Here is a 27,330-nt window from a genome sequence, read left to right as displayed (position 1 = left end):
TCATCAAGAGAATGCCAAGAGTGTGCAAAGCAGTAATCAAAGCAAAAGGGGGCTACTTTGAAGAACCTAGAACATGACATATTTTCAGTTGTTTCACACTTTTTTGTTATGTATATAATTCTATATATAATTCCACATGTGTTAATTCATAGTTTTGATGCCTTCAGTGTGAATCTACAATTTTCATAGTCATGAAAATAAAGAAAACTCTTTGAATGAGAAGGTGTGTCCAAACCTTTGGTCTGTACTATATATATATATATATATATATATATATATATATATATATATATATATATATATATATATATATATATATATATATATATATATATATATATATATATACATTATAGGGCGATATTTGACTCCTTAAAGATTAGTTTTTTAACCTTTATAATCCCCTTTTTCAAACTTTATTAAATGTATTCCATATTTTAAAGCCAAAACATTTAGATTTTAACTTAGCATCAACATTTCATCTTTGCCATGCACTTAACTTTTTTTGTTGCATTAAGGAATATTTACAGACTTCATGCATAATAACGATGTTATGAGATTAATGTTTAAAATATGAAGTTTTGAATATAGAAATATTAAACAATTTAAATGACTCAATTTATAAAATGAAACTGAAACCGCCAGTAGGTGGCAGCATGTCACTGAATCATTTATTAAATCGATTCGTTCAAACGTCTGATTCATTTATGATTTTAAGACAGCACCGGATGTAGTGTCTGGCGCGTTTTTTAGATTGTTAGGTCATTATTAATCTCTTTATCAGAGAACAACAAAGATGTCTGGTGTACCTAATAATTTTAGAAGACGTCTCAGTGGGATTAGGGATCGCATAAATGCCCAACTTGACAGTTTACTTGAAGCATCACCAGCAGAGCTTGGAGAACAAAGTCTTGTGGACAGGTAGGGAATGTCTGTCTGCCTATCTATCTATCTATCTATCTATCTATCTATCTATCTATCTATCTATCTATCTGTAAAATCTTTAAATAAAATCTATTTATTAGCCCTATAAATTAATTGGATGATTTAATTCGACAACTTAAATCATGACATTATAATAACAAACAATAAGTATCAAACTTACTTTATCTCAGATCATTAATTAGGTTATAGCAAATATGTTTAAATTTCGTAGTAGAGTTATGTTTAAATGTTCTCTGAAAGGTTTGAGATGTTCCGCAACGAACAGCCGTTGCATGGTCCTGCTCGTCCCAGAAGGACGCGGAGGAGAAATGTGACATGTACATTTAAAGTAACTCTTCTCCGCACTGGTATTGATCGGTTATCTTCTTTGAGAGGTAAGTCCTTTGCTTATAATGCTATTCATGAAATTGTCATGTTGATTGTAAACAAATTAAACTAACAGCATTTCACATTGTTGACCAATAGATGCCATTGCCAGTCAGAGACTTGTTGTACAGAGAGAGCAGAGTGAGACACAGTTTGCAGAAATTCTCAGAAGCACGTTTCCACAGCTTCAAGGGAGAGAGTTTGAATTATGCAGGGTTGATGCACAGAGGCAGGTTTCACGTTTGAGTCTGGAGTCAAAAACCCCAGCAGCCATAATTGCTAGTGGGCAGCTAGGAAGATCGGCACTTTATGTACAAGAGAAGGTAATCTAATCTAATATTCAAAAGGCCTCTTTGTGTCTGCAGTATTATGTAGAAACTGTGTTCCTATTGTTTGATCTATTTCATATCAGTCTTCGTTTTTTGGACAGCCTAATATTTTATTGCTTCCTTTATATTATGTATAAACAAAAGTGCTACAAATAGTGCAATAGTACATTCAAATGAAAGATCACAGTTGTTCAATTTTACAGAGTACTTATGCACTTGCACAAGTGAACTCCTCTCCAGCTCCAGCCGTGGCCTCCTTCTCATCTCCAGCCGTGGCCTCCTTCTCAGCTCCAGCCGTGGCCTCCTTCTCAGCTCCAGCTCCAGCCGTGGCCTCCTCTCCAGCTCCAGCTCCAGCCGTGGCCTCCTTCTCAGCTCCAGCTCCAGCCGTGGCCTCCTCTCCAGCTCCAGCTCCAGCCGTGGCCTCCTTCTCAGCTCCAGCTCCAGCCGTGGCCTCCTCTCCAGCTCCAGCTCCAGCCGTGGCCTCCTCTCCAGCTCCAGCTCCAGCCGTGGCCTCCTCTCCAGCTCCAGCTCCAGCCGTGGCCTCCTCTCCAGCTCCAGCTCCAGCCGTGGCCTCCTCTCCAGCTCCAGCTCCAGCCGTGGCCTCCTTCTCATCTCCAGCCGTGGCCTCCTTCTCAGCTCCAGCCGTGGCCTCCTCTGCTGCTCCAGCTCCAGCCGTGGCCTCCTCTCCAGAAGTTTCAGTGGCATTTTCTTTACTCAGTCCAGACACAGATATTTATATCTCAGATGAAGATGAGTATGAGTAAGTCAATTGATGTTGTTAGACATGTATTTATACTGTAGTTGGATCAAAAGACGGAGTAACATTCTCTTTTATTTATTTTTTTCAGTGTTGACCTGAAATCATTGTTAAATACAATGTCAAACAAAGTGGATTTTACAGCTGCACCCATTTCCAACCAAATCAATGTAACACGATGCAACATCCTAGACAGTGGCATCAGAGCCTTCCGACGCCAACGTTTTAACCCTGAGGCAAAACTAGATGTTGTGTTCAGAGATGCTGATGGGATTGGTGAGGGAGCCGCTGATGAGGGTGGACCAACGAGAGAATTTTTAACTTTGCTGATGAGGGAAATCCACTCATGCGAAATATTTGATGGAGAGGACTGGAAAAAAACACTTGCCTGCAATTCCAAAGGTAACCTCCTGCCTAATTTGTGTGTGTGTGTGTTTACATTAAGCATTTTGGAAAAATAGTTTGCCTCCTTTATAATTTTCTGTAATTCTGCACACTTTCACATTGAATGTCATTAGGTCTTTATAAAAATCATCTTTAATTATTAAAATTAAAACATAGTCCCCTATGAAAAAAGTGATTAATTTTTTAAGAAGCACCACACATTTTCTAAGCATTGTTTATAGACATAATAATGCTTTTCCCATGTGTTACAGCACTGTACAATGGAATGTACAAAATAGTTGGACGGATGATAGCTGTGTGCCTGATACATGGTGGTGTGGAGCCAAATTTTTTTTCAGAAAGACTGTTCTGTCAGGTGTGCAACCTTCAGCCCCCAGTACCAGACCTTCAAGAGATTGCTGACTATGACTTCAGAGCAAAGATGACCAAGGTTAGTTTATATATTGCACATTTTCATTTATGCCAGCTGTTGCTTTGTTAGTAACTGTAATTTGGCGATAGTGGTAATATCTTAGAATGTTTAAATTGTTAACCTTAACCTTAAAAAGCTCTTACTTAAGGGTTTGTGTGTGCATTAAATATTTAAATGTTTTATATAAGTATTTTGTTTCTTGTATTTAATGGCTAATTTTGTGTTAAATTCATTGTCAATTTAGATCCAGTTGGCACAGAATGTAAATGAAGCACAGTGTGCTATAATGGAGGCGTCTGACCAATTAAGTATGCTGGGGTCTCTATGGCACATCCAGACGCTAGAAGACAGAGACAACTTAGTGGAATCAGCTACCAAGTTTTTCATCGAGAACAGGTTGAGGGATTCCTTGGAACAGTGAGTATAAGAATGTACAGATATTTTCACCTGACAAATTACCAGTACTATTTTGTCATTGTTTCACATTTGGTACATGTTTTGCTTATCTAGATTTAAAGAGGGCCTGGAGTGTCTTGGGCTTTTACATTTGATGCAAAAGCATCCTCAGCTCTTTAAAGAAGTATTTATGTATGAGGAGAAGCCACTTTTGGCCGAAGACATATCTGCTTTGTTTAAAGCAGAACTTTCTCCAGTTGGCAGCAACAGGAGAGTAGTGGAGAGTAGAACAATCTGTTTCTGGAGGGACTGGCTCATAGAAGTGGAAGGTATGAGATCAAACTGAAGCTATGTTGGATCTCTCTCTCTCTCTCTCTCTCTCTCTGTCTGTCTGTCTATCTATCTATCTATCTATCTATCTATCTATCTATCTATCTGTCTGTCTGTCTGTCTGTCTGTCTGTCTGTCTGTCTATCTATCTATCTATCATATTTTTTTAAGATAAATTAAATAAAAATGTATATATGTTTGATGAAATCCCATAGCTCATGTGTGCTTTTAACATATTATCCCTGTATTAAAATGTATTTAGTTGCCACTTGAACAAATCTTTCATACACTTTTAAATATATACTGAACCATAGCACACCTTTAACTAATACACTTATAAAACACTTGTATATTTGGTTTACTTTATCTGACTACACTTAAAATCAATTTATATTAAGTGTACTTATGTGGTACAGTTGGGAAAATGTACTTATATTTATTAAAAGTTTAATTTAGGATTACTATATAAAAATCTACTAAGATTGAACTAATTTTTAATGTAATGAAATCAAACTTTAGAAGTACACAAATAAAAGTCCTCTGTATATTTTTGTGATAGGATACTTTATTTCAATGCACTAAAAATGAATTTGAGTATTAGTGCTACTTAATATACTTTTTCAAGTGCAAGTAGAAATACACCTTTAATTAGTGTCTATATAAAATATAATCTTATTTAGCACAAAAAAATGAATTTACTACAAAAGTACTTGCTTGTTTTTAAGTATTTTTAGTACATTCAACTATACTTTATTGTTATCTGGGATGAGGATACTTATATGGGTTTGGAAGAACATGAAGTACAATAAACTGTGACAACTACTTTACTGGTATTCTGTATCTGCAAAATGGTCATTAACTTTTTTTTTTCCTGTTCATTTTTACTAGAAGGAACTGCATATCCCCTCACCTTAGACAAGATTCTTGGATTTGTGTCAGGATCTACTGCTATTCCGAGGCTAGGGTTCCCAGTGGAACCCAAATTGGAGTTCTTACACCCTCAAGAGAATGAGGCCCCTAAAATTTTTCCAGAGGCAAATACCTGCAGCATTGTCTTGAGGCTACCAATCCATCCCAGCTATGAACTCTTCAGAGAAAACATGGAAAGTGGTATTTTGCAATCCCCCACTTTTGGAGTGATGTAGAAAAATTGTGTTGGCTGTTACTGATGTAATAGTTTTAAATATTTTCATGTTTTAAAGTTTTATTATGAAACATGAAGAGCTAAATTGGCACACCACTGCTCTAAGAGTAGAAAAATATTTATATTCTCACCAAAAGTGACATTTCAAGCCTACAAGCTCTTCATCAGACAATGATCACATACATCAAACTAGAGTGACATGATCACCCACATGACCCCCCGCCCCCCAAACCGAATGGCAATCAGATAAAGGCAATAAACATAAAAGTGAAAACAACCATTAACTACAAATGCTGAACCTCAACATATTAAAAAAAAAAAAATACTTGCAAAATATACATAAAAGAACAATACTTTATCTCTCACAAAAATCATTAAATAAAATGCCTGATGTTAAGAAAACAATCAACATCAAGATAGAATCAAATGTAAATTTGATTCTATAATTTATGTATACTTTACAGCTATTTTTTTTATATAGGCTTAGGTTCAGAATTTGTAGTTAGTGGTTGTATTCACTTTTAGGTTTGTTTATTGCCTTTATGTGAGGTGATTTCCTGATTGCCCTTTTTTGGATCATGTGGGTGATCATGTCATTCAGGTTTGTGCTATATATAAAACCTGAACTATGTATGTGTTCATTGTCTAATGAAGAGCTTGTAGGCTCGGAATGTCACCTTTGATGAGAACATAATACTTTTGGAGCTGTGGTGTGCCAAATTTCTTCTTAGTTTTAGGTATTTACGTGGTTGAGCACTCACATTAAGCCCTTCAGCCTGTTGGATGTGTGCACTTCGATTATCTAAAGTTATACAATGGACATTTCATCATACAGTTCTACTACAGCTTTTTGATGTTTGTAGGGGTTGCTAAGTTTTGTCCCTTTCTCCAGTTCTGCTCTGTCTTGGGATATCTGATAAGAATCCACATCTGAAAGTATTCAGATTATACTACAAATTAATGAAATTTACATCACAATTACAATAAAAAGTTGTTTATTAATGTGATTTAGTGTTTTTTTTTTTTTTTTTTTATCTCAGGGATATGACTAGCCCTTACATAAACTATAAATGAGTCAGGAAAGTAGAGGGGAGATACCGATCAGAATATGACACATGCCATGTAAAACACTTCAAACAAGTAACAGTGACACTGTTAAATGTCAATTTACATTCTTAGGTTTTCCACAAAAGAAAGGACATCTTTAAGTACATTTACTCCAAGATTTTCCCGGGGACCTTCAAGTGGATCAATTTGTTCTGTGAGTTGTTTCATCTCATCATCAGTCACAGTGAACTGGTTTGGAGGTACGGTAACTCGTTCAAGCCAATGCACATGAGATACCGCTCCAGATACAGAATGACTGTCACCACCAACAAGCTCTGCTGAATTAGTCTCTCCTCCAGTGGAGTCTGAGGGTCTTGCAAATATCTCCTGCATTGCAGTACTTGGCAGACTCTGTTGTGCCAGGCAATCCCGGACAAAGATTTGTAGAGGTGACTGGTGTCTCTCGGTTCGTAAACCATGATTGTTCCACTGGTGTTTAAAATTTGTCAAGTCTTTGTTAATTCTTGGGATGTAGACATATTGCAGAGCCCACATGTGCATTTCATTATCTACATCCACAATGCCCTCACTCTCAAGAAAGTGGAAAAGGTCATAGTACACATTTGACACCCCACGCCACAGATCGACCCAAAGTCTTTCAATCCTCTGATTGTGTGTACTTCTTCCTCTAAGAGCACTCCCTCGTTCAGTGCCTCTGAACAGGTTCATGAACAAGCACACTGCATTGTTCTCTCCCCCATGGTCAGTCCTTACTCTGGAAGGGACTCCATATTTGGAAATGGCATCCAAGAAGCAGTTCATGACAGTGCTGCTGCGATTGTTGTTAGATGCTTGGAGAAAGGTGACAAGCCGACTGTAGCCATCAATGGCACCATGAATTACTATCCTCCATCTAAATTAACACAAATACATAATTACTTAGTTGAGCATAAAACCTGCATTAGACAACAACAAAATATCCAATGAAGGGTGTGCTTTAGATGTTCTACAAGAGCACTGTTACATCCATTTCAACAACCCTTTTTATGCAGCCATACTGATTTCTGTTAATCAACTGCTTAATTCTGAAATTTAGACTTTTAAAAACAAATTTTAAATTTAGTGACTTAATGGCATTTTGTTAAAGCAACAGAAGAATAAAGTGGTTAAGGCATAATGCAATGTTTAAGATTGCATTTAAAAAGAAAATTACCTTATTAGTTTGTGATTTCCATCAAGATGCCATAAAGAATTAGGTCCTGCGACACGGTAGGACCTTCTACGTAGTCTCTGAGACATTGCTCTGAGAGCTGCAGCCCTTGGGTTGACACGATGCATACTGCTCCGCACTCTGCACCTCTGAACCCGAATTCCCTCTGTCCTCAGTTGTGCTCGAACTGCCTCTGGTCCAAGTTGGTCATTTCCAGCCACTATATCCCTAATTTTTTCATCTAAATCTGCATCAGATATATCTGAGTATGAGGAAGACTGCAACAGATTGAAGCACCTGGAAATATATATCCAAGCATTTTAACATTTAATAGGAGCGCTAAAATAAATCAAAAGTTGCACTCAGCATTTTTCCCAACTCATTATGATCTAATGAGATGAGTACTCCAGTCAGCCTAAACATATGACATTTTAATCTAGGTGGAGCAAATTCCCAAATATGTTTCTATTGTTATAAAATGCTTTGGATAAAAGTGTCCACTAACTGACTAAATGTAAATATAAATAAAATTCACTTTATTAATCGGGTTACACAGTGTAATTACACATTTAAGTACTAAATAATAATAATAATAATCTAGATGCACTTACTATAGGGTTGTGGTTAGGAATAGGATTAGGGTTTAGTTTATGGTCAGTATCATGTAATTATGCACACTACATGTAACATATGTAACTGGGATAAAATAAAATGTTTCCATCATTTTATTAGTTTTGCATGACAAATACACCTGTGAACAGGGTATAATGTGTGTAGTCAATGGATATTAGTTATTATATTATATAACTTACCTTAAACGTCGCTTGACTGTGGATATGGAGGTGTGTAGAATTTGTGCAATCTGTTTTACAGTGAAGCCACAAGACAACAAAAATGACAGCTGATCCTGTGTAATGACATAAGATGGTGCACCTCTGGATCCACTACGAATCAGTGGAGGTCGATATACAGTGCTGTCTGTAGAATAATTATAATATATTGCTTTTATAAACAATTATAAACAGACTTCTTAATTTTTCCAATAGTTTGTATGTCTGTGTGATATGTTATGCTTAGCAAAATTATTCAAAATATATTACTGTAGATGTCAAGTTACTGGCCATCAAAATCAGACAATCTAACTGAAGTTTACTGTGAGTAATTAAGATTGTTTGATTGCATTTACCATCCTGTGCTCTTGGTTCAGAAGTTTGAATCTCCTGAATAAAATCTGATACTTCATGGATGATCTCATCTGCTGCCTGAGTATGTAGAAGAGTCCCCTTTGCCCATTCCAGGCTCCTCAGCATGGTTTGAAGTCTAAAAAGTAAATGTTTTTTTTTTATTATTATTATTTTTATATTAAATAAATTAATAACAATACATAATTTTTTGCTTTGTTTTAAATAGTATATCATGCTATGTTTTTTTAAAAAGAAAGAAAAATAACCTCAAAACTTATTTTAAAGTCTAAAAAATGTTGTTCTAACATGTTGCTTTAGAAAGAAATATTCAATTTACATTTAGGCTACACTGTCAATTTTTTATTTATTTATTTATTTATTTATTGAAGCTGCATCTGAATCATTATTTACATACATTTAATGACTAAAACAGCTTGGTTACCAGCATTCTTCAAAATATATGTTCCCCAAAAGAAATATAGACATTTAGGTTTGAAACAACATTGGGGTGGGTAGATGTTAATAAAAAGAATTTCAATTTTTGAGAAACTATATAGCCAATATATTTTAAACATAAACTAAAAAAGATACTCACTGCTAGTAGGTGTCAGTAAATGTTTAAAAATCATTCAGTCCATTCGTTCAAACGACTGATCATTTTCAAAGTTGGAATTATTTGTGATTCCTGTAATAACTATATGAGACAGTTCATTCTGGCATTTCCAGCAATGCACATTTTGTGTGTCTACCTAATCAAACACACCTGATTTAACTCATTAGCTCATTAAAAGAAACTCAGGGGACTGAAAAGGCAGTGTCAGATAAGGAAGACATACAAAATGTGCAGTGTTGGGGGATGCCCAGGTCCAGGGTGGAGAAACACTGTAATGCATCTTGTTTGCTTCCAAACAACTGCATAAAATGTATTAAGATGACTTAACATAGTTCTGGGGCATAAAAGTTAGTAAATTGTGTTAAAAAAAATATTGTGCCATTATTGTGCCATTAAAATTAGCAAGTTAAATCAACAGCTCATGTAATCGTGTCTATCAAAACGTGACCGTTACAACTCTAACTAAATTATTTTGGAGAACATAAACACAATCTTTACCTGTTTAATGATGACTGAAAAACAGCAGGCCCGGGATTATCAGACAGTAAAAGGCGAGTGCAGTCATTAACAGTGTGTTTACACTGCAAAACAAACGCTCTTCTTGCCATCTTCGCGCTCTTGCAAACTGGATGCTCTGACTTGCCGTAGAGTCCTCGTAGCCATGAGAGGTGTGTCCATGTAGATGAGCGAATAAATTTGCATCTTAAGTGGCGTGTCGCGTTAACTTAACGTCGGTAGGCGTGTGGCGTTATTTTAACGCCTGGTGGCGTCTGGCGTCAACTTATCACGTAACGGCGCTTATTTAACGCCTGGCGGCGTTATGAAAACGGCGTTTTAAAATGAATACGGCGTTGAAAAGCACGCGTATTCTGACCCATTTGGCTTTCCATATTCAAACAACACGAGCGCTTCTTGCTCTCTCCCTCCCTTGTGCATATTAATCAAAATCATTAAACACGATAGAAAAAGGGCGATACACCAAAGTTTCACGCGCAGTTTCACTCACAGTCTTCAAACTACACGAGCGCTCTCTCTCTCTCTCTCTTCCCCCACCCCTCGTGAATATTAACCAAAATCATTAGACACGATAGAAAAAGGGCGGAACGCCAAAGTTTCACGTGGAGCAATCGGAGATTTTTTTTTCTCCATGAAAGGCTGCTGGCTCCCACTGTTTAATTTGTTTATTTTTATTTTGGAAAAGCACTCTCTGTATTAGCTTAAAGACCTAAAGTTTACATTGGTTACTTTATTCTTTCAATTGCTCTAAACAAGTATTTTGGGTGAACCTTTTTATTGAATGCTAGACATCAAGTTGTTTATATTTTCATCTGAAAGAAGAACTTTTTTTCAGTAAGCTAGGCCCTATGTGTTCAGTAAGCTTGTTTCAGTAAGCTATGTGTTTTCAAGGCTTCAAGGTTTTATTGAATGCTATGCTCTATACAATTGCAAAGTAATGCATTCTTAGTCAGTCTTTTATTTTGTAATTTTAAGAGCAATAAACATATATTGCAATGTTAAGGAATTCATGTTTTTTTTTTCATTCAGATATGTAAATCAACATGTATAAATTGTTAGTAGTCAATTAATGGGGAGATAATCGAAATCGAATCGGCCCGAAAAATTAATCGTTAGATTAATCGATGCATCGAAAAAATAATCGCTAGATTAATCGTTTAAAAAATAATCGTTTATCCCAGCCCTAGTGCCATCAGAATGCGAGTCCAAACAGCTGATAAAAACATCACAATAATCCACAAGTAATCCACAGCACTCCAGTCAATCAGTTAACATCTGGAGAAGACAGAAGCTATGTTTTTGTAGCAGTGTGTTTATAAAACATTAGTTAATGGACTAGAGTGGAGTGGATTACTTGTGGATTATTGTGATGTTTTTATCAGCTGTTTGGACTCTCAATCTGACGGCACCCATTCACTGCAGAGCATCCATGAAGAAATAAACTCATCTACATCATGAATGGTTTGAGGGGGAGCACATTCTCAGCCAATTTCCATCTTTGGGTCAACTAATCCTTAAATAAAGATTCGAACTGTTCTCAGATTTGCCAAGATCTCAAAATCTGCATTCGGGAGTCTGAAATCTCGGTATGAAATCTACTCACTATTTTAGGAGAAACATCTGATACAATGTTACTTAAATGAAGCATCTCCGGAGACTTAATGGAGCTCTAAATTATGAAGGGACATCTGAGCAATAACATTTTCCTTGGCATGTCAGTAAAACCCATTCAAGAGGCCTTCGTTCTTCATTTTCTTTCACAGTCAGCTGGTTCTTTTCCTCTCGGCTGTGGCGAATAAATGGGGTCTGGGAGTCATTGATTACGATGTGTTGTTTGTGGGCAGCAGATCCAGCTCTGAATTATTTATATTGGCAGTGATTTATGATTCTGAGCTATTATTAAGCACTAGTTTCCTGGGTTCTGCGATCCAGCGTTCTCTTCATTGATCTGGCCTGTATTGATATATTACAGTGGTCTGTTTTAACTGCACTCAGTGAAACACCATATGATAGAGCTGCCCACCATCTATAATTCAATCTTAGATGGAACTGAATGGCAAAGATTGTTTCCGGTTTGTCGCCACTCTTCAGTGTATATTTGCTTGAAATGGAAAGAACTCCATGGCTTAAAATAGATCGGGTGTTTCAGCAGAGATATACAGTGGCCGCTCTGCTCGGATCGGGTCGTCATATTTCTGTCGACTATGCAGATATAAAGAAGCTTTATCAGACCAGAGGATCTATTTTTATGTGGCTCTGGGGACACTTTTAACCAGCCTCACCTGCAAACTGGCACAAGCATGATGAAAGCAGGACAGAGGACAGATGTTAGTTATTTTAACTTTTATAATTGAACAAGTCTGTTGTTTTGTCTAGCTACCTATCATCCATCCATCAGTCTATTCATCCATCCATCATTTTTTCTAACATCTATCCATTTATCCAGCTACTGTTTTGTCTATTGTTTTGTTCATCTATCCATTCATCTTTCATTTTGTCTATCTACCATCCATCCATTTATCTACTCATCTATCCATCCATCCATTCATCCATCCATCCATCCATCCATCCTTCCACTGTTTTTTCAGTTGTTTTGTCCATTCATCCATCTATCATTTTGTCTATCTACCATCCATCCATTTATCCATTCATTCATCAATCCATACATCCATCCATCCATTCATCCATCCATCCATTTATCCATCCATTTATCCATCCATCCATCCTTCTACTGTTTTGTCAATCCTTTTGTCCATTCATCCATATATCATTTTGTCTATCTATCATCCATCCACAGATCCATCCATGTTTTGTCAATCCATCCATTTATCTTTCCCTCCATCCACTATTTTGTCAATCATTTTGTCTGTCCATCCATCCATCCAACATTTTGTCAAGCATTTTGCCCATCCATCCATCTTTGATTTTGTCTATTTCCCATCCATCCATCCATACATCCACGTTTTGCCTATCATTTTTTTAATCCATCCATTTATATTTCCCTCCATCTACCATTTTGTCAATCATTTGTCCATCCATCCATTCACCATTGTCTATCATTTTATTCATCCATCCATCCATTTTCACAATAATAAATGATCTACAACTCAAGCTCTCTCTTAAAGCACATGAACGAATGTGTGTATCTTTAACTGTGGGGCAAGAAATGAAACGAAACATTGGTCAATTCAGGAAGCCATTAAATGTCCAGTGTGCAATGAGTCTGATAAATGACATTATCTGCTGTTGGTCTGAAAGAGGCGTCCAGGACTCATTAGTGACACTGGAAGCCCTGGGGAGAAAACGATGTAGACTCGATCAGACCACAGAAAGACACAATGAGTCAGAACCCAAGAAACCAAAACCAAGCAACTGTTTTCCACTGAGGAATTTGCTGACGCAGTGAAAACAGAATAAAGAGGCCATTGTGTGAAACTGCACTGAAGTCTTTATTTCTAAACTGTAGTGTTTGCTACTGGAAAGACCAGCATTTATTGTGTTCGGATGATGGTTAAGATGGCCTCTGTTTTTATTACTTTAATTTAAGTTTTTTATGAAATGTGAATATTATAAACAGTGCTTATTTATCTATTTTACATTTCATTTGACATTTTTCTTTATTATTTATTGATTTTTTTCTTGTGCTTTCCAAAAACTTTTCTCGAAAGCTCATACATTAGAGCATAACAATGGCAAGATCAATTAATTCCCAACAAATTTACATGCATGAACTACTAAAAATGTACAAGGTCAATGCAGCGACCTTTCATCAAATAAATGCTTTTTCAAAAGGCATAAATTGAGAAATTGAAATTTTATTTATTTGGTTGGGGGTGCGTTGCACCTGCCTTTAACCATGAAATATGTGGGTCAGTCTGACTCGCTAACATAATAATTATTAGAAGTTTTGCATAAACATTTCACAACACACCAGGGTGTCGAAACTTTGCTGGCATGTTCATGCTCCTAAATAAAAAATAGTCACTAATTTTCAAGAAAATCATCCTAGGGTAGTTTATGGAAGCCCGTTTCTGCCACTGCATTAAATAAATACATGAGTAAGGCCTTGTCCACACTAATACATTTTCATTTGAAAACACCTTCCGTTTTGGCCTTCCGTCCACACTGAGATGGCGTTTTTAGTCGAGGAAAACTGAGCTTTTTGAAAACGCTCTCCAAAGTGGATAAATTTGAAAACGCCGTTTTCGCTTTGTAGTGTGGACTGTGAGAACGGAGGCTTTAGAAAATGATGACACAATTTTAGTCATCTAATGCATATTATACCAATAGATGTTCGTATTAATACTGGTATTAGGCATGTTATGTGCTTTGCACTTTCACACTATTGCTACAGATGTGTTACTTTGTACAATCTTCATATCACAATCCTGCAAAGGTGAAAGCAAAATTACTCGCTGTTGCTATTTGTGGGAAAACATGAGGGCAGTTGTGTTTTAGATCAGACATACAATCGTGAGTGTGTGCGACCTGGACGCATCAGTGAATGGTGGGTTCTTTTTGTAAATAAAATAATCCTAAAAAAGCATAAAAACGTATCATGTCTGTTCCGTGTGTATCATCTGCAGTGAGTTTTTTTGAGGCTGTGCGAATGGGCAGAAAACAAATGAAAAGTTTTCTGATGTTTCAGTGTGGGTGAGATTAGTTTGCAAAGTAACGGAGAGTGTTTTAAAATAAAAAATGTTATTTTCAAATGCATCCGGATTAATGTATATGTAGCCTAAGTAAAAAAGCTATGCTAACTGTGATTTTTTTTTAACAATTTAGATATTTTTTATGCCTTTCTGAGTTTATATCTAACAATCCAGACTTTGTTAATAATTTGTTTGTTATAAACTCAGAATTGAGATATAAACAATTCACAATTATGACTTTTTATATCTTGCATTTCTGAGTTTACATCTTACTATAGTGAGTTAACAGTTAATTGTGTCTTTATAACTTACAGTTGTGAATAATGACCTGGTATTTAAGAAAAGAAAAATTTAAATTGTGAGGAATAAATGTGCAATTGTGGAAAAGAAAGTCAGAATTTGATGTAAAAAGTCGCTGATTCTCGACAGAAACAAAGTCTGATTTGTGAGATGTAAAACTCAGAATTACAAGAAACAAAGCAATTGAAAAAAATTTCCCCATGGCAGGAACCAACTTTCATATTAATCAGTATTTTTGACAGTTCAGAAATTAGTTGTGTGTCAGACTGACTCAGACCGCAAAAGTGATCAGTCCCAGAACAGTTCTATTTTATAAAATCGTCTCTGATGTCATATCCTTTGGCGCTGTGTGGGCTCTCACTGCATGAGTCTGTAGATGTTCTCCTGAGCAACTTCCGTGAAATTAAACTAAGTAAACAACCACATGAGGCGTTTATGGAGGACCAGCGGTGAGTGTGTGTGTACAGTCAAGGCTTTATAACACACTCACTTCCTGTTTTAATGGCCATTCAGAGGAAGAGGAGAGAAGAGGAGCTTTGGGTGGGGTTGAATGGGGGTTCGGAGCGGGTTTGCATATTAATGCTCCTCTGCACTGCATGCCATGTGCTACAGCAGACATTGATAATGCATGGGAACACACGTCATCACAGTGCAGGGAGATGGAAAACCTCTCATTCCTGTACAAAGAGACTTCCACTCATCAATAATGCACAAGCTCTTCTGTTTCTGAAGTGCATATACACTGTATATGCATCAAACACTTGCATTCTCACAGTGGAAAGTTACTTTGTCAAAATACCAAATGCAGAAGCCTTTTCTTGTTGGAATGTTGATGCAAAGAGACAAACATAGTTTCATTGTGTTTGTTTAAGCTCGTTTTGTTCTGTTTTACTGGCTCATTTTTTCTGTGATATTTAACTCTTACTCTTCTGTCTGTTTTTTACAGTGAAGAAGGCCAAATATGATGGACCACAGGGTGAGTAAACATCAAAACATGATTTCACAGCTTTTTTCCTTTCGATATATACTTGTAAATAATATTCATAGAGTACAATGCCATGTTTATTAGAAAGCTAGATTAGTGCATAGTTCATGATACCAATTTTTTTTTTTAATTGTATACTTTATTTTAAGGTTAATTTATAAATTGTTTAGTTTTTTACATCAAATAATCTGGTTTAATGTTAATTTATATAAATGGTTAAAAAAAATAAATGTATAAATACATTTAAAATATTGTCCAGTACATTACTTTTTGGTTTTACTGTAACAAACCATGAAAAAAACATTTATTAGTTTTTATTATTTATTAATTTTATTTACTTTTTCACATCCTTTACTAATCTAGTTTAATGTTAATTCATGTGAATTATTTAAAATAAAATAAATGTAATTAAATTTATAAAATCATTTATAAATTAATTTATAAATTGTTCTGTACAATAATTTTTTGACACTACTATTTAACTAAAAAAAAGTTTTTACATCATTTAGTAATCTAGTTTAATTTTGATAAAAAAACCAATAATAAATACATACATAAATTTATCCATTTATTCAGTACAATACTTTTGGAAAACTGTATATGAATGATATGATTGTTATCTCTTGTTTTTTTGGGGGGGGATATTTATTTTTTCTCCTGCAGAGAAATTCAACTCATACGTGACTTTAAAGGTTCAGAATGTGAAAAGTACGACCATCGCAGTACGTGGCAGCCAACCCAGCTGGGAGCAAGACTTCATGTTGTGAGTCCTTCGTATTTTTTTGCTTTCATTTTCTCTTCATCTATGTGTCCCTCTCATCCCGTTGTTTTTTTCATGTGCCTTTTCTGTTTTTGTTCAATTCTCTCAGTGTTTTATTAGTCTTAATCGAAACACATTTACTCTGATTATCTTCATGCTGATTTGAGTTCGGTAACAGAGTTTGTGCTCTCATTTGATATTCCTGCTGCGTTCAGCAAGTCAGGAGAATCTCATTTGCTCAAAAGTTTCTCTCTTCTGACTCAGCACACTTAATGGAGTTTTTAAATATGGCACATTTGCAGTATCAACTTTATCTAAGAAGTTTTTCCTAGGTCAAATAAAAATATACATTATTGAGTCGAATAGTTTTAGTTTATAGAGCTATAGAACTAAATTATTAAACTTAAAAAAAAAATGATTTTAGGAGAATTTGATGAGATATATTTGAGGTCTTATTGAGATCTCTGACTTTTGAATGCATTCGATTACAGTGTTGAGATCTGATTTGAAGTTCTAGCGGAGACGTGAGATTACAGCGTTTTCCTCAGGAGAAGCATTTGAGAAGCAGGAGATTTCACATCTTCAAGATCTCCATTCGCTCTCCATTACAACTACTTGCTGTCTAGAAGAAACAATTGAGATAATAATGAGATCTCATTTATACATTTTCTTTTCTGTGAGTTACGGTTGGGTGATAAAAATATCTTTGACCACATTTAAGAGATTCAAGATTTTTTTTTTAAACCTAATTACGCTACGCTCCTGCTACAAAAACATCACATCATGCTGCTGTAAGCATGTAAGAATATTGCTGATGCAAATATAACATACATGAAATAACCGCCATATAGCATACATTAATCACCTCGTAGCAGATCTATACAGGTGGAGCTGGGGATGGCGGAGGCTTTCTGAAGCAAGCTGCGACTACTATGGCATTCTCTAGTCATATATTTGAATGTTGAGGAGCCAGCTCATTGGCTACTGATACAGGAGAGAACCAATCAGCTTGTGCCTATGATAATGATGTCATCAGGTTAGATTGAGTTAGACCTATTGGACTGCACTATCTAGAGTTTCATGCCAGAACTCTGTATTTCTGTTATAAATGAAATTTTGATGTTTTATCTGCTTACCCCCAGAGCATCCAAGATGTAGGTGACTTTGTTTCTTCAGTAGAACACATTTTATTTGTATCGTTTTTTCCATTTTATATATTGTCATTGTATTTATTTGTGATATTGCTTGTCATTTATTTCTTCTTATTTTATTACTTGACTGTTCACTTGTCTTTTTGAGTTATGAATCAACAACATTATTAACTGTAAAACACAAATACACTGCGTGACGAAACATTTTTAGATTAGATGACTGTAGTTTAAAAATATGTCTAAAAAATATACCCTAACTCCCATCTCAAAATAAAAAATTCCCCCGTAGGTGTCCCCTTATCACGGCTGTTTTGGGTTTTGGTTTATGTTCATGTCTTTTATTTTGTAGTTTGGCCACAGTCATGTTCTTGCCATGTGATTCTCTTAGTCTGTGTGTCATGTTGTGATTGGTCGTCTTAGTCTTGCTTCTCATTGGTTTATGTCATGTGACCCTTATTGTTTGGTATTCATAGCCCTCATGTCACCATTGTTTCTATTCAAGTATTGATCTGTGTAACTACTGTTTATGAGTTAGTTAATGTTTAGTAGTGATGAGGAAATTAAGCTTTTCAAATCATAGGTGGAAAAAGGTGCCTTGGCAGCCAGCGATTTTTGGACTAGAACATTAAGTTGATTAATATTGTTATTAATTAGAAGTGGTTGTGAAGCGGAGATTACTATAAAATGATCATGCACAAAACTACACATGTACATATTTATTTGTATTATGATTCATTCTTAACAAAGAAGTGAATGACACTTGAAACCTGTGCACACTTTTTACTGGCTGACACAAGCTTTCATAAATCACACTTTCATGTCTATTTCATTTCTCCTTTCTCTCCCTCAGTTATCCTGGTCTCCTCTCATGTTGTGATTTAGAATCTCATTGAGATTCTATCGCTGTCATCGTCACTTTATCTCCCTCTGTCGCCCGCTCACTCGCTCCTGTGTTCATTCACACATCTTTCTCTGTGCGCTTTTGTTCATTGATAGCAGACAGATGAGCTCAAAGCGTTTGAGCTGGTGCAACATGTCTGTTCTTACGTAACGCCGCTCTGCAGAGAATCTCCTTCTGCTTTCCAGTACGTGACGTGCCTTTGATAGCGGCGATGTTCAGAAGAGAAAACTGTACTGCATACTGCACACACTGCACTAATGCCTACTGGGTTTAAAAATTGAATCTGAAGCAGTATGCAGTGAAAAATGTTTCAAACAGTAGTACGCAACAGCCTCTGCTAATATGTATGGCTGTTTTGTGTTTTAAATAAAGATTAATATATATTATTGCTTCCAGTTGTCATACTAGAAATGAAATTTGAGTACACATGCATTTAAATTTTCTCTGTTGCATTGAATCTTACTTCCAAAATAAGGTGTTTTCAGCCCAAAATATATTATTTCATGCACTGGTAAATTTGAATGTTTTTGGCTAATTTGCTTCCATAACATTATCTTCGTTCAGACTAGTGGAAATAAAACCATGCAATATTCACATCTAATAACTTTTGTTATATTGCTCTTCATATATTTGTGTCTGTAGCTTTATATTCCAATGAATATCTTAGTGAACTTCTGAACTTCTGAGGTTTGTTCGTATATTATTCACACACTGGTTTATAGAACATTTAATTCCTAAAAACAAATCAGAGATGTATTTCTTCTAAGTAATAAAACGAAAAATGCTAAATATCTCAAACTTTTAACTCTAATATGTCAACAAAATCAAACAAGAATTTTGAACCTGGATTTAACCAGTGTTCGAATTTATGTTTTGGAAATGTATGCAAATGATTGCATATTTAATTAGATGATGCCTCATTTGCATATTCAAACATAACTTTTCAGAAATCTCATAACACACGACAGGTGTCTTAATGTACTGTTATTAATAAGCTGGGAAAATCTAGTGATTATAAATTAGTAAAAAAATTATTTTTTATAGTATTTTAAGTAATGGAATGTTTTCTGTTAAGCTTTATATACAATATATATATTATATACAATATATAATTCATTATAGCTTAGAATTTATAAATTATATGTTCCTATAAGCACTGTATAGCTTTATATATTATTATATGTATCATCTGTAGTCAAGAAATTCTTGTTTCTGTTTGAAAGACATCAGGTTCGGCTTTCAGTATTTTAATTTATTGTACACGTGACTCACACAATGCTTCTAAACCCTGAGAAATGTAATATTTGAAACCACTCTGAACACCGCAGCATCTTAGAAATGTAAATACCTAGTATTGCAGTCTTCACTCCTCTTGTGGTTTTCTTTCTAACATTGCGTCCTGCTGTTTTGTAAATTAGGTATGTGTTAAATTTCTCCGGGCCATGTTTTGTTTCCTATTTGTTTCCAAATAGGTAATGTCTCTCGATAAACATCGAATCTTGATTCCAGACGAGCTCTTTATCCTCGCAGCTCTCAGTTTGCTTTCCGCTTCATGCCAGGCTTGATCAAAGCTTTTAACTTTCCTCCGCAGAACATCTCACTGTCTTTATGAAAGTACAAGCAGCCTTTTTCAGTCAGTCTTTGTTCTTTTTTGTTTCTTACTTATAGGTTCATTCAGCGGATTACTATGCAGTGCATCACTGCCTGCATTTATATTCATTTAAAGGTTGCTCTGTTTTTTCTCGTTCTCTCTCTTTTTCTGTCCAGTGAGATAAATCGTCTGGATCTGGGCCTGACGGTGGAGGTGTGGAATAAAGGACTGATTTGGGACACCATGGTCGGCTACGTTTGGATCCCACTGCAGAGTATCCGCCAATCAAATGAGGTCAGTGCTGCACTATTGAGTTTAATTAACACGGCTGATATGAGCGCTGTTCTTGATACTGGTTTTAACATGACAGCGAAAACTAGATGCTGTTCGTTTAAAAGATAAATATCAGGGTGATTGAACTATACATAGGTATTTAATAGCGATTCCTGGGGCCGAATTCACAAAAATAGTTTAAAGAAATTTCATAAGAGGAATTTCATCAAGGAAGAATGTTTTTAGTGCAATTCTTGAAAAATTCTCAAAAGTTCAAAAAAAAAAAAAAGTTACATTTTTTAAAAATTAATATGGAAATCAGTCTTTTATGGAAGCTTTTTTCTGCCACATAATACTTTACTTTTGAATTTTATTGAAAGGATAGCCCCTTGAGATGTAACATCTCATTTTCAAGGGGGTCCTAAGAACATGAGCAAAATATACAGCACAAATAATAATAATACAACTACTACTAATAATAATACAACACCAAACCAAACAACTTTACAAACAAAACTACAAAAAACAAGACAAGACAAAACAAATGCTCAACCTGCTTCCCGCACCAACAAATCAGTTGGGATACAGTCTAAACATCATACATCATCAACATAAAGCCGAATAGTAATCGAAAATCATCAAATTTATCTCAAGGAAAAAATAAATAAATAAATAAATAAATAAATAAATAAAATATATATATATATATATATATCAAAAATCAAAAACATGAACAAGTTATTTTAACATAAGAAAATAAAGATAACCTAAAGTGATAAAGGGAGGTAATAGATTTCAAATAATAAAAAAATCAAGGTAATTAAAACTGATTATCTCAGAGTTCTTTTTTACAGAATAAAAATTAAAAAGATAATTGCAACTTTTTATCTCACAATTCTGCATCTTTTTTTTTTCAATTTTATATAAAAAAATTATACATTTAAAAATTTTTGTTAAAGTTTAGATCTTCCAATTCTACTTTTTCTTCTCAAAAATTAAAAAAAATAAAATAATAAACTTCAGAAGTGTAAACTGCCAATTGCAAGAAGAAAATCAGTTGCAATTAACTTTTTTATTCTATTTAAAAACAAACTTGATTAAAATTATGGGACAAAATATCAGAATTGGTAGATATCTCAGAATCACAAGAAAAGACTCATAATGCTGCATAATAATCATAATAAGTATGCATATAATATTTGCTTAAATTTTTTTTTTATATGCATCATGTACTTTAAAGAGCCTGCCTTAAGAAGTGCTTATTTGCATGTATTGCATTCATTTGTGTGACTTATCTTTTGTACTGAATATAAAAGAAATAATTTACATGGACTAAATGCTGCTGAAAATTAAGTTACAACTTTAAGCTAAAAAGAAAAACGACGTCCCTATTTGATTGCATTTTCAATTTCAAATTCAGCAAAAAGTCACATCATGCATACTGCATGTTACTGAATGTTGTAATGCATACAACAATTAATTTGAAACAACCCATTAAATTAATGAAACATTAACCTTTGGGGATTTAAGACGAGCTGAAGGTTATTCTAACTTTAAGAGGTTATTTATAAAGATTTTTTAAGGAGACTCTTTTCAAAAATTTTAATTCTTCTTAAGTTTTGTCTAAGAAAAAAGATCTAATATTTTTAAAAGTATTTTTGGAAATACAAAATATTTTTATTTCAACTTTTTTGTTTTTCTTAAGAAAATAGAAGTTAAATATATATATATATTAATATTGTTTTTTTTACTTTTTAGTTTTTCTTAAGTAAGAAAATAGAAGTTAAAAATATATATTAATATTTTTATTTTAACTTTTTTTGTTTTTCTTAAGTAAGAAAATAGACGTAAAAAATAATTATATTTTTTACCAACTTTTTTCACCATTTAATTTGAGAAAAGACATTTTAAAAGACTGATTAAATTGTTAAGGTTTTATTAATTGATTTCACTAGACCCAGTTTTTATAGATCAGTACTGAATCATAAAACAGAATCAAGTTTCTTTTTTAACATAGAATATAATATAGTAAAAAAAAAATGCATTTCACGTGGCCCTAAATTAGCATTCATAGGTCTAACAAATATTGTCATAATATTTTATCCATCCTGCCCAGCCCTAGTTTCAAGCATAATCTGATAAATTTTTTGATACATTTTTCAAAATACAATACTTACTATCTTAAATAATTTTGTTTCTCAAGTAAATGTATCTTGATTTAAGCATGCATTTGTAATGGAAAACAAGACAAAAACATCAAGTCATGAAATGTTGTGCAGAAACACATGCCAGATTGTAATATCTATATTTTATAAGCTATGAAAGAGCAACATAAGAGCAGTACAGTTGTTCTCTGTGGTGAGGTCAGACTTTAAATGAAATCTAACAAGGATGACAGTAGCTGTGATGTCAGATAAGAGAAGTGAAGGTCAGGTTTTTGATTAGATCTGGTTCAGACACTGGATTTATGGCCATAATGCACCTCAGATCTCCTCATCTCCTGTCCTGTTACGAAAGCCAATGCTTGCTTTATTTAAAGGCAGCGGTTTTATTGAGCCACCTTCCATTTGCTGCTTTTATGTCCTGTTTTTATAAATGACCCATGAGTTTTTCCTCATACTTTCATAACGTGACATGAATAATAAATCATCTGCTATCAATAATGAATGAGTATTTTCTGCTCTCAGCCTCTTCCTTCTTCTGATGTTCAGAGAGATTTGTTATTTTTGTGCATTTGTTCTGTAATATATGATTGTGCTTTATTGCTGTTAGATTAGATATAAAAAAGATATAAAAGCAAAGCAGTGGTGCATTATTTAAGGATTCCTCAATTTATGTATCTTGCGCATAAAAGGTTTACTTTATTAAGTGATCGAATGCACAGTTTTCATCAGAAAACTTTATTTTTTTAAATCCCAGAGAATAAGGCTGCGTGTTTTGGAGAAAAAAAAGCCAATTAAACATTGTGAATGTTATTTATTTGTTTATTTTTTACAATTAAAATAAAATAAGCTTCAATGTTTGTGATTATATATCAATATGACTAGATAATAATAATAATGATTTTGTTATTTATTCTGATCATTAGTATAACTAAACAGAAATATTAAACATTATAAATATTCTGCTGTAAAATAAAAATAAAAAATAGTAAAAAGAAAATAATTATTTAAAATGAAATTTAAAAAGTTTTAGGTTCGCTGTGCTTGTTTGTAGGGATGGACAAAATGCCCAACTATAAAATAATAATAATAATATTTTTTTATTATGATTATTAATTATTATAATTCATATAAATCAAAGCTTTTATTTTGGAATAGAAACCACATGAAGACTTTAAAGCTTCCCACGCTTCATGTTTAGTTTTCAAAAGCACATGATATGTGACTGAAACGGATTCAGATGTGAGTTTATGTGAATCAGCATTTACTAAGATGCTGAAAACACTGGATTATGCACTGCTCATGTGTAAATAAACTCTGAAAAACAGTATCTGCTGACTCCTTTTACTTTCATTGATATTTGGCTGAGAAATAAATGAGGAATACCTTTATGTGGTACTTTTAAGACGTCAAGAGAGATTAATGACCTCAGATTAACACTGACCTCAGAGCTCAGCCAATCATTGGAGCTGTCCTGATGATGTCACAGACGAGAGATGTCTAATGAGTCATCAGAAATCAAGGCGATGATCCCCAACGGCATTCTGGGAAGGAAAGGTTAGCAGCTCTCTGTGACTGATCAGAAACGTGTATGAGGACGAGACGGGTCACTGAGACGTTAAAGTGCAGGGAGAGACGAAGGTCCCACTTTTCAATTAAAAGAGTCGATCACTTTATTGGCAAAGACATCAGATGATGCATTTCTGCTGAAAAGACTTTACATGCTTGGCCAGGTTGATTAATGCCAGTCTATAGGACTCAGTTGAAAAATACCGTTTTTAATCTGTTCTAAACTAAAGGAGTTAAATTGGGTTTCAATTAAACAATAGTTTGTTATTAAATTAATGAATCTTATATTAAAAATATATTAATAATAGATATACTATTACAGTAAATCTAAAGGCAAGCCATCTTTTTTCTGCAGCAGGCCTTAAATTCTGAAATCAGGGTATATTTTTGTTACTTGAAATAAAATAAGCATTAATTGAAATCAAATAAAATATTAGTTGCCAAGGCATTTCATTTTTATTTTGGCATTTCTTGATCTATGCAAAACCTTGGGTCAACAACTGTTTTAAATGCTTCATAAATAAAGGCTGACTTGAATCAAAAATATGGTAAACTAAAGTTATTTGTGTTTAACAAAGGCCCATTATAAAATAATATACAATATATGCATTGCAACGTATATATAATGCAATATGCAATATTTACATATATATATACATATATACAAAATTTTAAGTATTTGTATTTAATGACAAAATTATATGCATGATGAGCCTGTAGGTGCATCCCAGTTCACATGCATGTGCACTGTTCTGTGTGTGTGTGTGTGTGTGTGTGTGTGTGTGTGTTTCAGGAAGGACCAGGCGAATGGCTGACTCTAGATTCTCAGGTCATAATGGCGGATAATGAAATCTGTGGCACCAAAGATCCAACATTTCACAGTTTGCTTCTGGACACGCGCTTCGAGCTGCCTCTGGGTGAGATTAAACTCATCATAGCTACAACCTCACAAACATGGCATCTCTAGAGACCTTGTGAAAGAAAAACTGGGGTTGTATGACGTTTACTGGATGTCTGTTAGCATTGAGCATCTATCTGATAAACTTTTAGCACATATATACACTACTGCTCAAAAGTTTAGGGGGAATCATTCTAATATGCTGCTTTGCTGTTCAAGAAACATTTGAAATTGAAAACACTTGTGCTGCCCAATATTTTGATGGAAACCATCATTAATTGAATTTTTCATGATTCACAGATGAATAGAAAGTTCAAAAGAGCAGCATTTATTTGAAATAGAAATACTTTGTAAACATGTCTTTACTTTCACTTCTGATCAATTGAATGCATCCTTGATAAATAAAACTATTAAATAAATAAAAACGTACTCCAGTGACACACAGACAACAGCAAGAAGAAATGTTTTGAAGGTCTGAGATGTAAATTAAAGTTAACTTTGGGCTATCGGTATCCCAACATACTGTTTTAAAAAGAAATGCATGAACAAAACAAATAAAAAATGATTAATTTAAACATCATATTCATGTGCATGTTTAGTAATGCTGAAGCTGCTTAGCAGAATTTCTGCTGAAAGTTTTTAATAGTTTACATATTTTTGCTACAAATGCATTTGTGAAGTCACAGACAGCCCTTAAACATCAGATGTGCCCTGTTTTCTAAACAAATGAGCTCTTGTTCTCAAAAAGACACCTTTATACTGAAACTCTCTTGCTCAGTCAATATAAATGATTTGCTTTTAGTCTAAAGTGGCTCTGCTGGAGACATATGACATATGTCTGAGTCTATTTCACTCTGCAGTTTGTTCTGGCCAAGATCCGTCCACTTAGACCGTTGTTTTCAACATCACATTTAGGAACTGGTGAATGTGAAACCGGATTTGGATATCTTGGATGTTACTCAATCCATTGATTAGAGATTTGATGCTGAGACTTCTTTTCTGTGTGTGTGTTTCTCCAACAGACATCCCAGAAGAAGAGGCTCGATACTGGGCAAAAAAACTGGAGCAGCTCAATGCCATGCGAGACCAGGATGTGAGTCTCATCTCTCTGTGCTGTAGTCTCTGCATGCACCAGCAAAAAAATCTCACTTAAAATTGACATATGTGACCCTGCAGCACAAAACCAGTCTTAGTCTCTGGGGTATATTTGTAGCAAGTAAAGATCATGTTCCATGAAGATATTTTGTACATTTTTGTACCGTAAATATATTAAAACTTCATTTTTGATTAGTAATATGCATTGCTAAGGACTTCATTTGAACAACTTTAAAGATGTTTTTTTCAATATTTAGATTTTTTTGCACCCGCAGATTCCAGATTTTACAATTTTTGTATCTTGACCCTAATGACTGGTTTTGTGGTCCAGGGTCACATATAAGATCACTGTGGATTCACTTTCAAAACAGTAGCTGATGTATTCACAGTCGCAAATAAAACTTGTGACATGCCATGTTATAATACATAGTAGTGCTGGGCAATATAACTCAATATTTTTCAAAATTTTGGAGAAAACATTGTTTTTTTTGTGCTTCCTGTGGAATTTAAATAGTTTACTGTAAAATCAAAAAAATATATTTATTTAGTTTTTGCGGATCTTTAAAAATTCTTGATTGGTTTCAATTACTCAAATTAATGCCTTAAAAAGGTCTCAAATCAGAGCAGAAAGTCTTACAATCATAAAGTCATGACATTAAATCTTGCATGCACTGCAGAAATAAATATCTTTATCTGTATTAATTTTTTTTCCAATCTTTAAATTTAAATTTACTTGAGATGCTTTATAAACATGAAGCCTTGTTTTCTAATAAACTGAACGAAATTAAGTGCTTTCATGATGAGAACAAGAACAAATATCTGTCAATGGGGAATGAAAACTTGTTTTCTTTCTGTTTTGATCAAGTGTGATTGATATCATAATCTCTCGTAAAGAGTTTGCATTGTCTTTAGAATTTAAATCTGGCAGTATTGCATTAATGTAACAGGTTTCACATGTGGTTGATGATTAGTATGTGTGTGATTTGTGTTACAGTATTCATATCAGGAGGTTCAGGAGAGGCCTCTGTCAGTCCCGGGAACACAGTGCTGTGAGTTTGATGCTCTACATGCATGAATTACGACCTAAACTATTATGAAATTAACCAAAATATTTCCATTCCCTTTCTTTCACTTGTGAAATCCACCTGCATGCTTGTCAATGCATACTTAAGCCGTTATCCTTCAGATATTTTTCAAGCAAATATTAGTAAATGCTACAAAATAAAAATGTATGCACATTTAATTCAAGCAATTTTATTGATTTGCAAATAATTAATGTTTTATCTCAAGTCTCAACACTTTGGTAAAACCATATCTCGACATCTGACATGACCATGCA

At 34.3% G+C, this 27,330-nt stretch overlaps 2 protein-coding genes across 3 annotated transcripts in view; both read left to right on the top strand.

Moving 5' to 3' along the window:
• Positions 1-27,330, top strand: part of LOC132095962 (protein unc-13 homolog A-like) — a 92,357-nt gene that overhangs the window by 5,233 nt on the left and 59,794 nt on the right. The window contains exons 2-7 of the mRNA XM_059501058.1: positions 15,553-15,582; positions 16,255-16,354; positions 20,171-20,288; positions 24,792-24,915; positions 25,919-25,989; positions 26,986-27,040. Coding sequence (XP_059357041.1) covers positions 15,553-15,582; positions 16,255-16,354; positions 20,171-20,288; positions 24,792-24,915; positions 25,919-25,989; positions 26,986-27,040 — 498 coding nt within the window. The remainder of the gene's footprint in view (positions 1-15,552; positions 15,583-16,254; positions 16,355-20,170; positions 20,289-24,791; positions 24,916-25,918; positions 25,990-26,985; positions 27,041-27,330) is intronic.
• Positions 484-6,086, top strand: LOC132095961 (uncharacterized). 2 transcript variants are annotated; one of them, XM_059501057.1, is made up of 8 exons: positions 484-1,319; positions 1,411-1,634; positions 1,844-2,400; positions 2,489-2,799; positions 3,141-3,232; positions 3,459-3,631; positions 3,725-3,939; positions 4,829-6,086. In XM_059501057.1, exons 1-8 carry the CDS (start codon positions 1,172-1,174, stop codon positions 5,083-5,085), a joined length of 1,977 nt encoding a protein of 658 aa, XP_059357040.1. In that variant the 5' UTR covers positions 484-1,171; the 3' UTR covers positions 5,086-6,086. The 2 variants fall into 2 exon arrangements, with proteins under 2 accessions (XP_059357040.1, XP_059357039.1); XM_059501056.1 differs by having other exon boundaries at positions 3,054-3,232.

Source organism: Carassius carassius, chromosome 20, assembly GCF_963082965.1.
Source record: "Carassius carassius chromosome 20, fCarCar2.1, whole genome shotgun sequence".
In the NCBI taxonomy this organism is placed as follows: Eukaryota; Metazoa; Chordata; class Actinopteri; order Cypriniformes; family Cyprinidae; genus Carassius; species Carassius carassius.
The sequence above is the reverse complement of the archived record's forward strand: the minus strand, read 5'-3'. Positions and strand labels throughout refer to the sequence as shown.